The following is a 13,211-nucleotide window of genomic DNA, read 5'->3' as shown; positions in this document are numbered from 1 at the left end:
CCTCCTCTTTCATATCTGACAATCTCTCTCCCCACCATCAAAACCTTATTGAAACCACATCTCCTCCAAGAGGCCTTCCCCACCAAACCCTCATTTCCTCTTCTCCCACTCCCTTCTGTGTTGCTCTTGCACTTGGATTTGCAGCCTTTATTCACCCCTTCCTCAGCCCCACAGCACTTTTGTCCACAGCCATATTTTAATTTATTAATGTCCGTCTCCCCCTCTAGACTGTAAGCTCCTTGTGAGCAGGGAACATGCCTAGCGACTCTGTTATAGTGTACTCTCCCAAGCGCTTAGAAGAGTGATCTGCACCCAGCTAGCGCTCAATAAATATGATCGATTGACAGATTTTTCTGTTCAGATCCAAACGGTAGAAACCTTTCAGTTTCCTCTAGTCATACTTTAACTCTTTCACCACTGCGGCCAGAGAAATTTAAATTTTGTCCACTTGAAGTCTGCTTTGGTCAAGGTGAAAATGTTTGGCCCAATTTCCAGAAAATCTGCTTTCCTCATTAGTCCAGAGGGAGAGAGGGAGGGAAGGAGGTCTGGCCAGGACTCCAGGGACCCTATCTCTTTTCCCCATACTCCCAGAGACCTTTAGCATTTGCTGGGCCTTCAGCCTCCATCTCTCCTACCAGTATGTCCCCAGTCTGGTCAGCACATCTCCCCACTCTCCAAAGGCTGCCCATTCCTCATGGAGCCTGACAGATCCTCGCGGCCATCAGCTTTAAAGCCCTCGTTCCCCCTTCTACTCAACCACACTCCTCTCCCACTACATCCCAGCTCATATCCTTTCTCTCTTTTGAGCCGATCTACTCACTGGGCATCATTCTTTCATCCATTCATTCATTCATTCAATCGTATTTATTGAGTGCTTACTGTGTGCAGAGCACAGTACTAAGTGCTTGGGAAGTACAAGTCTCTCTGGCCACCCACCAACCTCTTCCACCTGTAGCTCCCTTTACCTTCACACCCATCAGATCAGCATCTTACCTCCTTCCCTTCCCCACAGCACCTGTATATATTAATATATGTTTGTACATATTTATTACTCTATTTATTCATTTTACTTGTACATATCTATTCTATTTATTTTGTTAGTATGTTTGGTTTTGTTCTCTGTCTCCCCCTTTTAGACTGTGAGCCCACTGTTGGGTAGGGACTGTCTCTATATGTTGCCAACTTGTACTTCCCAAGTGCTTAGTACAGTGCTCTGCACACAGTAAGCGCTCAATAAATACGATTGATTGATTGATTGATCAGATCACTAGTTTCCCCATCTCCTGCAGGAGGCCTATTTTTTAAAAAAATGGTATTTGTTAAACATTTATAATAATAATAATAATAATAATAATAATAATAATAATGGTATTTAATAAGTGCTTACTATGTGCCAAGCACTGTTTGAAGCACTGGGGGAGATACAGGGAAATCAGGTTGTCCCACGTGGGGCTCACAGCCTTAATCCCTATTTTACAGATGAGGGAACTGAGGCACAGTGAAGTTAAATGACTTGCCCAAAGTCACACAGCTGACAAGTGGCGGAGCCGGAATTAGAACCCATGACCTCTGACTCTCAAGCCCTGTGCTCTTTCCATTGAGCCGTGCTACTTACTATGTGCCAGGCCCTGTTCTAAGCGCTGGGGTAGATACAAGCTAATCAGGTTGGACACAGTCCACATTCCACATGGGGCTTACAGCTTTAATCCTCATTTTACAGATGAGGTCACTGCGGCACAAAGAAATGAAATGAAGGTCATACAGCAGAGCAGAAAAGTGGCAGAGCCGGGATTAGAATTCAGGTCCTTCTGACTCTGAGGTCTGTGCTCTAACCACTAGGGCATGATGCTTCTCGGGCCTTACCTCATTCATCTCTCCCTTCCCCACCCTATTTCCTCCCCCTTCCACCTCTCCAGCAGTTCTGTGTCACCTAAGCACTTAGGGACCCACCCCCACCCCTGGTCTGGGGAGTCCAGTCTATTTCCACAGTCTATCACTTCCTCCTATTACAATTTACTTCGGGCTCTGTCACCCAGACTAGACTGCTGGCTGCTCCTCGAGAGCAGGGGTCGTGTCTACATGGAATAGTGGACAGAGCACAGGTTTGGGAGTCAGAAGGTCATGGGTTCTAAGCCTGGCTCCGCCACGTCTGCTGTGACACTGGGTAAGTCACTTAACTTCTCTCTGCCTCAGTTCCCTCATCTGTAAAATGGGGGTTAAGACAGTGATCCTTACGTGGGAAAGGGACTATGTCCAGACCAATTATCTTGCATCTACCCCAGCGCTGAGAACAGTTCCTGGCACATAGTAAGCACTTAACGAACACCATAATTCTTATGATTTATTATTATTACCGACCCTATTGGACTCTCCCTGAGGCTTTACCACAGGGCTGTGTCCACTGTACTGCCCTACTCAGTCAATACTACTGACGGGACGGGCAGACGAGCTAGTCCTCATAGTCACTGGCTCCATCCCTCCATCCGTCCCTCCCTCCCTTCCCCAGCAGACCCGGGACCCCAAACCCTCAGCCTTCCAACTTTCCGACTGGCCTGGCTTTGCTGGTCCTGCCGCTGTGTAGCCCCAGATGGCCTGGGGAAGGCGGTGGCCCTTGGCCCCAAATCTCCCACCCTGGAGAGACTTTCCTCCCTGCCTTATGCTCGCCTCTCCGCCAGGTAGGAGTTTCCATGCCTGGACCCCTGGGAAGTAGCCGATCTTCATTCTCCAACCCCGGGGAAGCGGGCGATCTTCGTGCCCAGGCTCCCGGGAAGTAAATCTCCCCACCTGGACCCCAAAGAAGCAGCTGATGTCCACGTCCAAACCTCTGGAAGGCAGCCGGTCTCCCTACCCAGGCCCCTGGGGAGAGGCGGCCCATCCCAAGCCGTTCTGCAAAGGGGTCTGGGAGGTTTTGATAGCTTCCCCCCTCCCCGCCCCGGCCACCTCCCCGGGGAAAGGCAGCGAACCCACCCATTTTACAGATGGGGATTGTTGCCGATTTGTACTTCCCAAGCGCTTAGTACGGTGCTCTGCACACAGTAAGCGCTCAATAAATACGATTGAATGAACGAATGAAAAACTCCAGGGACCCGGAAAATGATGCCCAGACGTACGTTGTGTCGAGCGTCCGATTGATTCTTGCGATCAAGCCCAGCGAGGGGTCGACTTGAGCATACGTGGTGGACATGACGCCCACCACCACGACGAGCCAGCTGGTGGGGCTGGCAGGATACACGCCCGTGATGATTCCATTCTGCAAGGAAACACAGACACACGACTTCTTACCCCCAGCCGGGCCCAGCACACCGCATCATCAAGTGCCAGGGATCAGTAGGGGTGGGGGGGGGGGTTGGGGGGCTTCCAATACACCTCCCTCCGGCCCACCACCTCCACCAAGCCCACCCCAGCCCGCATGGCCCTAGGACCGACAGATCCCCTGGCTCAAGAACTTGATTCACCCCACCCCTGCCCCCAGGCTATGGCCCTCCCCTTTCTCTCAGCCTCCCCCTCCCCGCTAAACAGCAACTACCTGGGAAGAAGAAATGAAAGCCTGTCAGACAACAGGAAAAGGAAGAAAGGCACTGAGCTCTAAAATTTAGGTCACTTAGGAGCCCAGTTAATCAATCAATGGTATGTATTGACTGCCTGCTGTGTGCAGAGCACTATATTAAGCACTTGAGAGAGTACAAGTTCCTTCCTCTCCCCCTCGTCCCCCTCTCCATCCCCCCATCTTACCTCCTTCCCTTCCCCACAGCACCTGTATATACGTATATATGTTTGTACATATTTATTACTCTTTTTATTTATTTATTTTACTTGTCCATATCTATTCTATTTTATTTTGTTAGTATGTTTGGTTTTGTTCTCTGTCTCCCCCTTTTAGACTGTGAGCCCACTGTTGGGTAGGGACTGTCTCTACATGCTGCCAACTTGTACTTCCCAAGTGCTTAGTACAGTGCTCTGCACACAGTAAGCGCTCAATAAATACGATTGATGATGATGATACAAGATAACAGAGTTAGTAGACACATTTCTTGGCTACCAGGACCTTGTGAAATAGACACCACGAAACAATACTAACGGTCTGTGTGCAAGATGTGTGGCCCGCCTCGTGCTTGGCTAGGTTACACACACATGAGCGCTCGCCACCCCACCTCCACCACAAGGGCCTCACAGTGGGGCAAAGTGAATCAATCAATCAATCAATCGTATTTATTGAGCGCTTACTGTGTGCAGAGCACTGTACTAAGCGCTTGGGAAGTACAAGTTGGCAACATACAAGTGAAGAAGGGCAGGCCCACAGAACAATGTGCCTAAAACACCAACTGCCATTAGAGGAAACAATCTCAGCAATGGAAAATGGCTCCAATTCAGCAGGCTCGGGATCCATTAGCCAGTGGCTGGGATTCATCTCTCTAAAAGCCTGATGCCAACTGGCCACGCCCAACCTGGGCCCATGAGTCGCCAAGGGCCTGCCCACCTCTGGTGAGACCAACTCAGAAGTCCCTGTCACCGCCAGCTGGGGCGGCTATACCGGTATACGCTGCTCTTCACCGTGAGTAAGCGACCACTTCGCAGAGGGAGGGCTCCCACAGACACTGCTTCAAGCAGAAAGTTAAACAACGGAACTTGCTTCTCCCGCCCCACCAGACTCCCACCGCTAAACCGTCCTGTGCGTCAGTCTACCCGTCCAATCCGACTGAAAAATAAAACCTTCCCTGGCTGGCCCCCTCCAGCTACAGGCCCACCTCCCCAATGCCACGCCTGTCCAGACTCCTGGACTGAGTTGCCAAAACCTGCTGCCCTCACTCCCTCTCCTCCAAATCTCTCCTGAACCCCCATGAATGGCCTCCGCTCCCGCTGCTCCCCGGAAACCGCTTTTTCCATGGTCCCCGGAGACCCCTTCCTCCTGGCCAAATCTAACAGCCTCCGCTCTGGGCTAATGCTCCACCAGGTTCCCCTGGCAGCGGCCTTTAATGCGGTGACCACCCCCTTCTCTCAGAAAGCGTCAGATCATCTTATGGAGAGAGTCTGGCCAAGGACTGAGGCCAGAGCTGCGGGAGCTGCGGAAGCCCTTACTACCACAATAAGAGCAGCTGCTCTGATTGTTACGCACGACTCCTATCACCCCAGCTGGCCCCGAAGCCCCCCACCTTGCATTATCCTCAATGGCTCGCTCTCTTTCAACCCTCGCATCGGGTCAGTCACCAAATCCCGTGGGTCTCCGGAGGCCCCCCATTTCCGGGGCCCACCTCTTTCTCTTCATCCCCATAGTGCCACCCTGGACCGGGCACTTGCCCCATCCCAGCTTGACTCCGGGGCCCAGCCTCCTCCCTGGCTTCCCGGTCACCAACTTCTCCCTTGTCCAGTCCAAATTTGCTCCTCTAACACCAACCTACTCACTGCACTTTGATCTCGTCTATCTCCCCACCGACCTTTAACCCACAACCTGCCTCTGGCCTGGAACGCCAACAGACCACTACTCTCCCCACCTTCAAGCCCTTATTAAAATCACATCTCCTCCAAGAGGCCTTCCCTGACTAACCCCTCATTTCCTTTCTCCCTTCTGCCTCACCCTTGCACTCAGATTTGCACCTTTTACTCACCCTACCCTCAGCCCCACTGTACTCAGGTCCATATCTGTAATCTCTTTATTTCTATTAATGTCGGTCTCCCCCTCTAGACTAGAAGCTCCTTGTGGGCAGGGAATGCGTCTACCAACTCTATTATATTGTATATATTATATTGTACTCTCCCAAGTCCTTTGACTTCTTTTGAGGAGTCAAAAACTCCCCACCACTGGCTTTAAATTCATTCAATCATATTTATTGAATGCATACTGCATATAGGAGAAGCAGTGTGGCATAGGAAAAGCAGCGTGGCTCAGTGGAAAGAGCACGGGCTTTGGAGTCAGAGATCATAGACTCCGCCACATGTCTGCTGTGTGACCCGGGGTAAGTCACTTAACTTCTCTGAGCCTCAGTTACCTCATCTGTAAAATGGGATTAAGACTGTGAGGGACAACCTCATTACCTTGTTTCCCCTCCCCAGAGCTTAGAACAGTGCTTTGCACATAGTAAGCGCTTAACAAATGCCATCATTATTATTATTATTACTGTGTGCAGAGCACTGTACTAAGCACATGGAAAGTACAATTTGGCAATTTAAAGCTCTCCATCACCTTGCCCCTTCCAACCTCACCTCCCTTCTCTCCTCCTACTTCTCCTAGAGAAGCAGTGTGGCTCAATAGAAAGAGCACGGGCTTGGGAGTCAGAGGTCATGGGTTCAAATCCAAGCTCCGCCAATGATCAGCTTAACTTCTCTGTGCCTCAGTTCCCTCATCTGTAAAATGGGGACTAAGATTGTGAGCCCCAGGTGGGACAATCTGATCATCTTGTATCCCCCCAGAGCTTTGCACATAGTAAACGCTTAACAAATACCATCATTATTATTAGAACAGTGCTTTGCACATAGTAAGCGCTTAACAAATGCCATTATTATTATTACATCCCAGCCCACACACTCTACTTCTCTGGTGCTAACCTTCTCACTGTGCCTCCATCTCACCTGCCTCACCTCTGACCCCTGGCCCACGTCCTACCTCTGGCCTAGAAAGCCCTCCCTCCTCAAATCCACCAAACGATCATTCTTCCCCCCTTCAAAACCCTACTGAAGGTGCATCTCCTCCAAGAGGCCTTCCCAGATTAAGCCCCCTTTACCTCAGTTCCCCCTCCCTTCCGCAACACCTCGACTCACTCCCTTTGCTCTTTCCCCCCATCCCTGTCCCACAGCACTTAGGTATATATGTATATATCTATAATTCTATTCATTTATATTGATGCATGTTTATTTGTTTTGATGTCTGTCTATCCCCCTCTGGACCGTAAGCCCCTTGTAGGCAGGGACTGTCTCTATTTAATTGTTGTATTGTGATACTATACATAGCTTTAATTCTATTTGTTCTGATAGTTTCGACACCTGTCTACATGCTTTGTTTTGTTGTCTGTCTCCCCCTTCTAGACTGTGAGACCGTTATTGGGTAGGGATCGTCTCTATATTTTACCGACCTGTATATATGTATATACATTTGTACGTATTTATTACTCTATTTATTTATTTTACTTGTAAATATCTCTTCTATTTATTTTATTTGGTTAATATGTTTGGTTTTGTTCTCTGTCTCCCCCTTCTAGACTGTGAGCCCACTGTTGGGTAGGGACTGTCTCTATATGTTGCCAACTTGTACTTCCCAAGCACTTAGTACAGTGCTCTGCACACAGTAAGTGCTCAATAAATACGAATGACTGACTGACTTGTACTTCTCAGGCGCTTAGTACAGTGCTCTGCACACATTAAGCGTTCAATAAATATGATTGAAAGAATGAATGAATGAATAATAATAATAATAATAATAATGGTATTTGTTAAGCGTTTACTATGTGCCAAGCACTGTCCTAAGCACTGGGGAGTATACAAGGTAATCAGGTTGTCCCAAATGGGGCTCACAGTCTTAATTCCCATTTTACAGATGAGGTAACTGAGGCCCAGAGAAGTTAAGTGACTTGCCCAAAGTCACCCAGCTGACAAGTGGCGGAACCAGGATTAGACCCCATGACCTCTGACTCTGAAGCCCGGGATCTTTCCACTGAGCCATGCTGCTTCTCAGCGCTTAGTACAGAGCTCTGCACACAGTAAATGCTCAATCAATGATTGAATGAAAGTCCTTAGTACAGTGGACTTTGAAAAAAATGGTATTTGTTACGCACTTACTATGTGCTGGGCATTGTACTAAGTGCTGGGGTAGATACAAGCTAATCAGGTTGGCCCACATGGGGCTCATCTTAATCCTTACCATCGGCTTTAAAGCACTCAATCACCTTGCTCCCTTCCTACCTCACCTCTCTAATTTCCTATTAATAATAATAATGGCATTTGTTAAGCGCTTACTATGTGCAAAGCACTGTTCTAAGCTCTGGGGGGGATACAAGGAGATCAGGTTATCCCACGTGAGGCTCAAAGTCTTAATCCCCATTTTACAGATGAGGTAACTGAGGCTCAGAGAAGTTAAGTGACTTGCCCAATGTCACACAGCAGACATGTGAAGCAGCGTGAGCAGGCAGTGTGGCTCAGTGAACACCAGCGTGGCTCAGTGAAAAGAGCAAGGGCTTTGGAGTCGGAGGTCATGGGTTCAAATCCCAGCTCTGCCAACTGTCAGCTGTGTGACTTTGGGCAAGTCACTTAACTTCTCTGTGCCTCGGTTACCTCATCTGTAAAATGGGGATTAATACTGTGAGCCCCATGTGGGCCAACCTGTTCACCTTGTAACCTCCCCAGCGCTTAGAACAGTGCTTTGCACATAGTAAGAGCTTAATAAATGCCATCATTATTATTATTATTATTATTGTTATTATTATGTGGTGGAGCTGGGATTCAAACCCATGACTATTACAACCCAGCCCACACACTTTAGGGACTGTCTCTATATGTTGCCACCTTGTACTTCCCAAGCGCTTAGTCCAGTGCTCTGCACACAGTAAGCGCTCAATAAATACGATTGATTGATTGATTAATACCAACCTACTCACTATTCCTCGATCTCATCTATCTCACCACTGACCTCTGGCCCAGATCCTGCCTCTGGCCTGGAACACCCTCCCTCTTTTTATCTGATAGAATCACTCTCCCCATCCTCAAAACCTTATTGTAAAAGGACATCTCTTCCAAGAGTCCTTCCCCGCCTAAGTACTCACTTCCTCTTCCCCCACACCCTTCTGCCTCACCTTTGCTCTTGGATTTGCACCCTTTATTCCCCCTCGTCCCCCTCTCCATCCCCCCATCTTACCTCCTTCCCTTCCCCACAGCACCTGTATATATGTATATATGTTTGTACATATTTATTACTCTATTTATTTATTTTACTTGTACATATCTATTCTATTTATTTTATTTTGTTAATATGTTTGGTTTTGTTCTCTGTCTCCCCCTTCTAGACTGTGAGCCCACTGTTCGGTAGGGACTGTCTCTATATGTTGCCAACTTGTACTTCCCAAGCGCTTAGTACAGTGCTCTGCACACAGTAAGCGCTCAATAAATACGATTGATGATGATGATGACTGTCTCTATATGTTGCCAACTTGTACTTCCCAAGCGCTTAGTACAGTGCTCTGCACACAGTAAGCGCTCAATAAATACGACTGATTGATTGATTTATTCACCTCTCCCTCAGCCCCATAGCACTTATGTTCATATCCGTAATCTATTTATTCATATTAGTAATTGGGTCCCACTCTAGACTGTAAGCTCACTGTGGGCAGGGAACATATCTAACAACTCAGTCAATCATATTTATTCATTCATTCAATCGTACTTATAATAATAATAATAATAATGGCATTTGTTAAGCGCTTACTATGTGCAAAGCACTGTTCTAACCGCTGGGGGGGATACAATGTGATCAAGTTGTCCCATGTGAGGCTCACAGTCTTAATCCCCATTTTTACAGATGAGGTAACTGAGGCTCAGATAAGTTAAGTGACTTGCCCAAGGTCACACAGCAGACTTGTGGTGGAGCCGGAATTTGAACCCATGACCTCTGACTCCAAAGCCCGTGCTCTTTCCACTGAGCCATGCTGCTTCTCGATTGAGCACTTACTGTGTGCAGAGCACTTTACTAAGCACTTGGGAGAGTCCCATATAACAATATAACAGACACATTCCCTGCCCACAGCAAGCTTACTGTCTAGAGGGGGAGACAAATAGCAATATAAATAAAATTACAGATATGTACATAAGTGCTATGGGGCTGGGAGGGAGGATGAATTAAGGGAGCAAGTCAAGGAGACACAGAAGGGAGTGGGAGAAGAAGAAAGGAGGAGATGCCTTGGAGGAGATGTGCCTTCGATAAGGCTTTGAAGGTGGGGGAGAGTAAAAAGAGTAATTGTCTGTAGGATATGAAGAAGGAGGGCGTTCCAGACCAAGGGCAGGACGTGGACAAGAGGTTAGTCGTGAGAGAGATGAGATCGAGGTACACTGAGAAAGTTGGCAAGATAACTCTGTTATGTTGTACTCTCCCAAGCGCTTAGTATCATCATGTGTACACAGTAAGCACTCAATAAATATGATTGATTCATTCAATCAATCAATCAATCATATTTATTGAGCGCTTACTGTGTGCAGAGCACTGTACTAAGCGCTTGGGAAGTACAAGTTGGCAACATAGAGAGACAGTCCCTACCCAACAGTGGGCTCACAGTTCAAAAGGGGGAGACAGAGAACAAAACCAAACATACTAACAAAATAAAATAAACAGAATAGATATGTACAAGTAAAATAAATAAATAAATAAATAGATTCATTAATCCGCATTTTAAAGTCCTGTAGACTGTAAACTCTTTTTGGTCAGGGATTAAGTCTACCATATTAAGAATGGAGAAGCAGTGTGGCTCAGTGGTAAGAGCCCGGGCTTTGGAGTCAGAGGTCATGGGTTCAAATCCCTGCTCCACCACTTGTCAGCTGGGTGACTTTGGGCAAGTCGCTTCACTTCTGTGGGCCTCAGTTACCTCATCTGGAAAATGGGGATTAAGACTGTGAGCCTCCCGTGGGACAACCTGATCACCCTGTATCCTCCCCAGCGCTTAGAACAGTGCTTTGCACATAGTAAGCGCTTAACAAATACCAATTATTATTATTACTATTATTATCTCTATTTTATCGTCCTCTCCCAAGCACTCAATACCCTGTTCCGCACATAGAAAGCGCTTAATATTCACTATTCAATTGATTATACGGGTACAGTAACTGAAACCCAGAGAAGTTGCCCAAGACCACATAAGATCCATGTGGCAGAGCCAGGATTAGAACCCAGATCCTCTGATTCCCAAACCTGGGCTCTATCCACTAGGCCGGGCTGGTTCTCTGTACTAATGGCACTGTGCTAAGCTCTCCATCTTTCCATTCTCTTTCTCCCAATTGTAGATCATCTGCTTCCGTCTTCCCTGTTAGACTGCACGCTTCCTGAGGGCAGAGGTTGTACCCACTAACGCTACTGGACTCTCCTTAGTGCTTAATAATGTACTCTGCACACAGTAGACTGTAAGCTCCTTGAGGGTAGGGTTCGGGCCTGTGAACTCTTCCTTATTCTCCAAAGTACTAAGGACAGGGCTCTGCTCCCAGAAGCCTGGAAGCTCCTTGAGGGCGGGGATCACATTTACTACGAGAAGCAGCGTGGCTCAGTGGAAAGAGCCCGGGCTTTGGAGTCAGAGGTCATGGGTTCAAATCCCGGCTCCGCCAACTGTCAGCTGTGTGACTTTGGGCCAGTCACTTAACTTCTCTGTGCCTCAGTGACCTCATCTGTAAAATGGGGATTAAGACTGTGAGCCCCCCGTGGGACAACCCGATCACCTTGTAACCTCCCCAGTGCTTAGAACAGTGCTTTGCACATAGTAAGCACTTAATAAATGCCATTATTATTATTATTATTATTACTAACTCTAGGACTTCCCTATGCATCTGGTATCGTGCTCTTGACAAAGTAGATTGTTAAGCTCCTTGACAGCCAGGATGGCACCTACTAACTCCATGGTTCTCTCTCCCCCAAGCGCTTAGAAAAGTGCCCCGCATGTGGTATGTGGTAGAAGCAGCGTGGCTCAGTGGAAAGAGCCCGGGCTTTGGAGTCAGAGGTCATGGGTTCAAATCCCGGCTCCGCCAATTGTCAGCTGGGTGACTTTGGGCAAGTCACTTCACTTCTCTGGGGCTCAGTTCCCTCATCTGTAAAATGGGGATGAAGACTGTGAGCCCCCCGTGGGACCACCTGATCACCTTGTAACCTCCCCAGCGCTTAGAACAGTGCTTTGCACATAGTAAGTGCTTGATAAAGACCATTATTATTATTATTATTATGTGGGCTGTCAGTAATGGAGCTAGTATTAGCTTGGGGAGATCCAGGGCACCTGTGTGAAAACCCTTCCTATCAATCAATCAATCAATCGTATTTATTGAGCGCTTACTGTGTGCAGAGCACTGTACTAAGCGCTTGGGAAGCACAATCAATCAATCAATCGTATTTATTGAGCGCTTACTGTGTGCAGAACACGTACTAAGCGCTTGGGAAGTACAATCAATCAATCAATCATATTTATTGAGCGCTTACTGTGTGCAGAGCACTGTACTAAGCGCTTGGGAAGTACAAGTTGGCAACATATAGAGACAGTCCCTACCCAACAGTGGGCTCACATGTCCCTTATGTCACCAATAGAGTGGGACCAGAGGAGGTGGGCTGTTTTCCTTTTCCTAGGGGGCTGGTCTCCCCTTCCCCGGCACCCCCGAGACCGAGAGCCCCTTGTAGCAGGGGGCTACGATGGCTTCTGGGCCCGGGGCCGCGCCCACCCCGCCCTTCCCAAACCATCCCCAGAAGTGATGACAGGAGTCGGGCCTGCAAGTTCCAGAAACCTTGAATCGGATGAACTTCTTCTTCCACGAGTGGAGGCCAGAGAGGTAGATCTGTTTCAGAGCTTCATGACTGAGTCGCAGGTCGATGCCATCCGGAGTGACCGTGAACTGGAAGGCGACAGCCTGGTGAGCTTCCGCCATGTTTCAGGAACACGCGGCCTGTCAAGGGGCACCCAGAGAGGAAGACGGAGCATTAGGGCACATATAAGAATAATAATAATAATAATAATAATAATAATAATGGTATTTGTTAAGCGCTTACTATGTGCAAAGCACTGTTCTAAGCGCTGGAGGGGATACAAGATGATCAGGTTGTCCCACGTGGGGCTCACAGTCAATCCCCATTTTACAGATGAGGTAACTGAGGCTCCGAGAGGTTAAGTGACTTGCCCAAGGTCACACAGCAGACATGTGGTGGAGCCGGGACTCGAACCCATGACCTCTGACTCCAAATCCCGGGCTCTTTCCACTGAGCCAAGCTGCTTCACACATGGGCAGAGCACTTGACGGAGTCCCAAGCAATGAAGGCCTCAGCCCAAGGGCTACGCATTTCCAGCAGGGCGGACAGATGATTATTATTATTTTTAATCTGGGGGTTTATTCATTTTACTTAGAGACACACCCAGCCAAGGCCCCCCGGTATCGTATAAAGGCAACATTGTAATATTGATGGTATTTGTTAATCAATCAATCAATCAATCGTATTCATTGAGCGCTTACTGTGTGCAGAGCACTGGACTAAGCGCTTGGGAAGTACAAATTGGCAA

At 47.9% G+C, this 13,211-nt stretch overlaps 1 protein-coding gene across 2 annotated transcripts in view; it reads right to left on the bottom strand.

Moving 5' to 3' along the window:
* Window positions 1-13,211, bottom strand: part of CPT1A (carnitine palmitoyltransferase 1A) — a 106,377-nt gene that overhangs the window by 39,480 nt on the left and 53,686 nt on the right. For both annotated transcript variants that reach the window (XM_038764024.1, XM_038764025.1), the window contains exons 2-3: window positions 12,445-12,603; window positions 3,111-3,250 (exon numbers count right to left, since the gene is read on the bottom strand). In XM_038764024.1, the coding sequence (XP_038619952.1) occupies window positions 3,111-3,250; window positions 12,445-12,585 (281 nt within the window). In that variant the 5' untranslated portion in view covers window positions 12,586-12,603. The remainder of the gene's footprint in view (window positions 1-3,110; window positions 3,251-12,444; window positions 12,604-13,211) is intronic.

The sequence above is a fragment of the Tachyglossus aculeatus genome, chromosome 22, assembly GCF_015852505.1.
Source record: "Tachyglossus aculeatus isolate mTacAcu1 chromosome 22, mTacAcu1.pri, whole genome shotgun sequence".
Taxonomy (NCBI): domain Eukaryota; kingdom Metazoa; phylum Chordata; class Mammalia; order Monotremata; family Tachyglossidae; genus Tachyglossus; species Tachyglossus aculeatus.
This window is presented reverse-complemented; position numbering and strand designations above follow the sequence as displayed.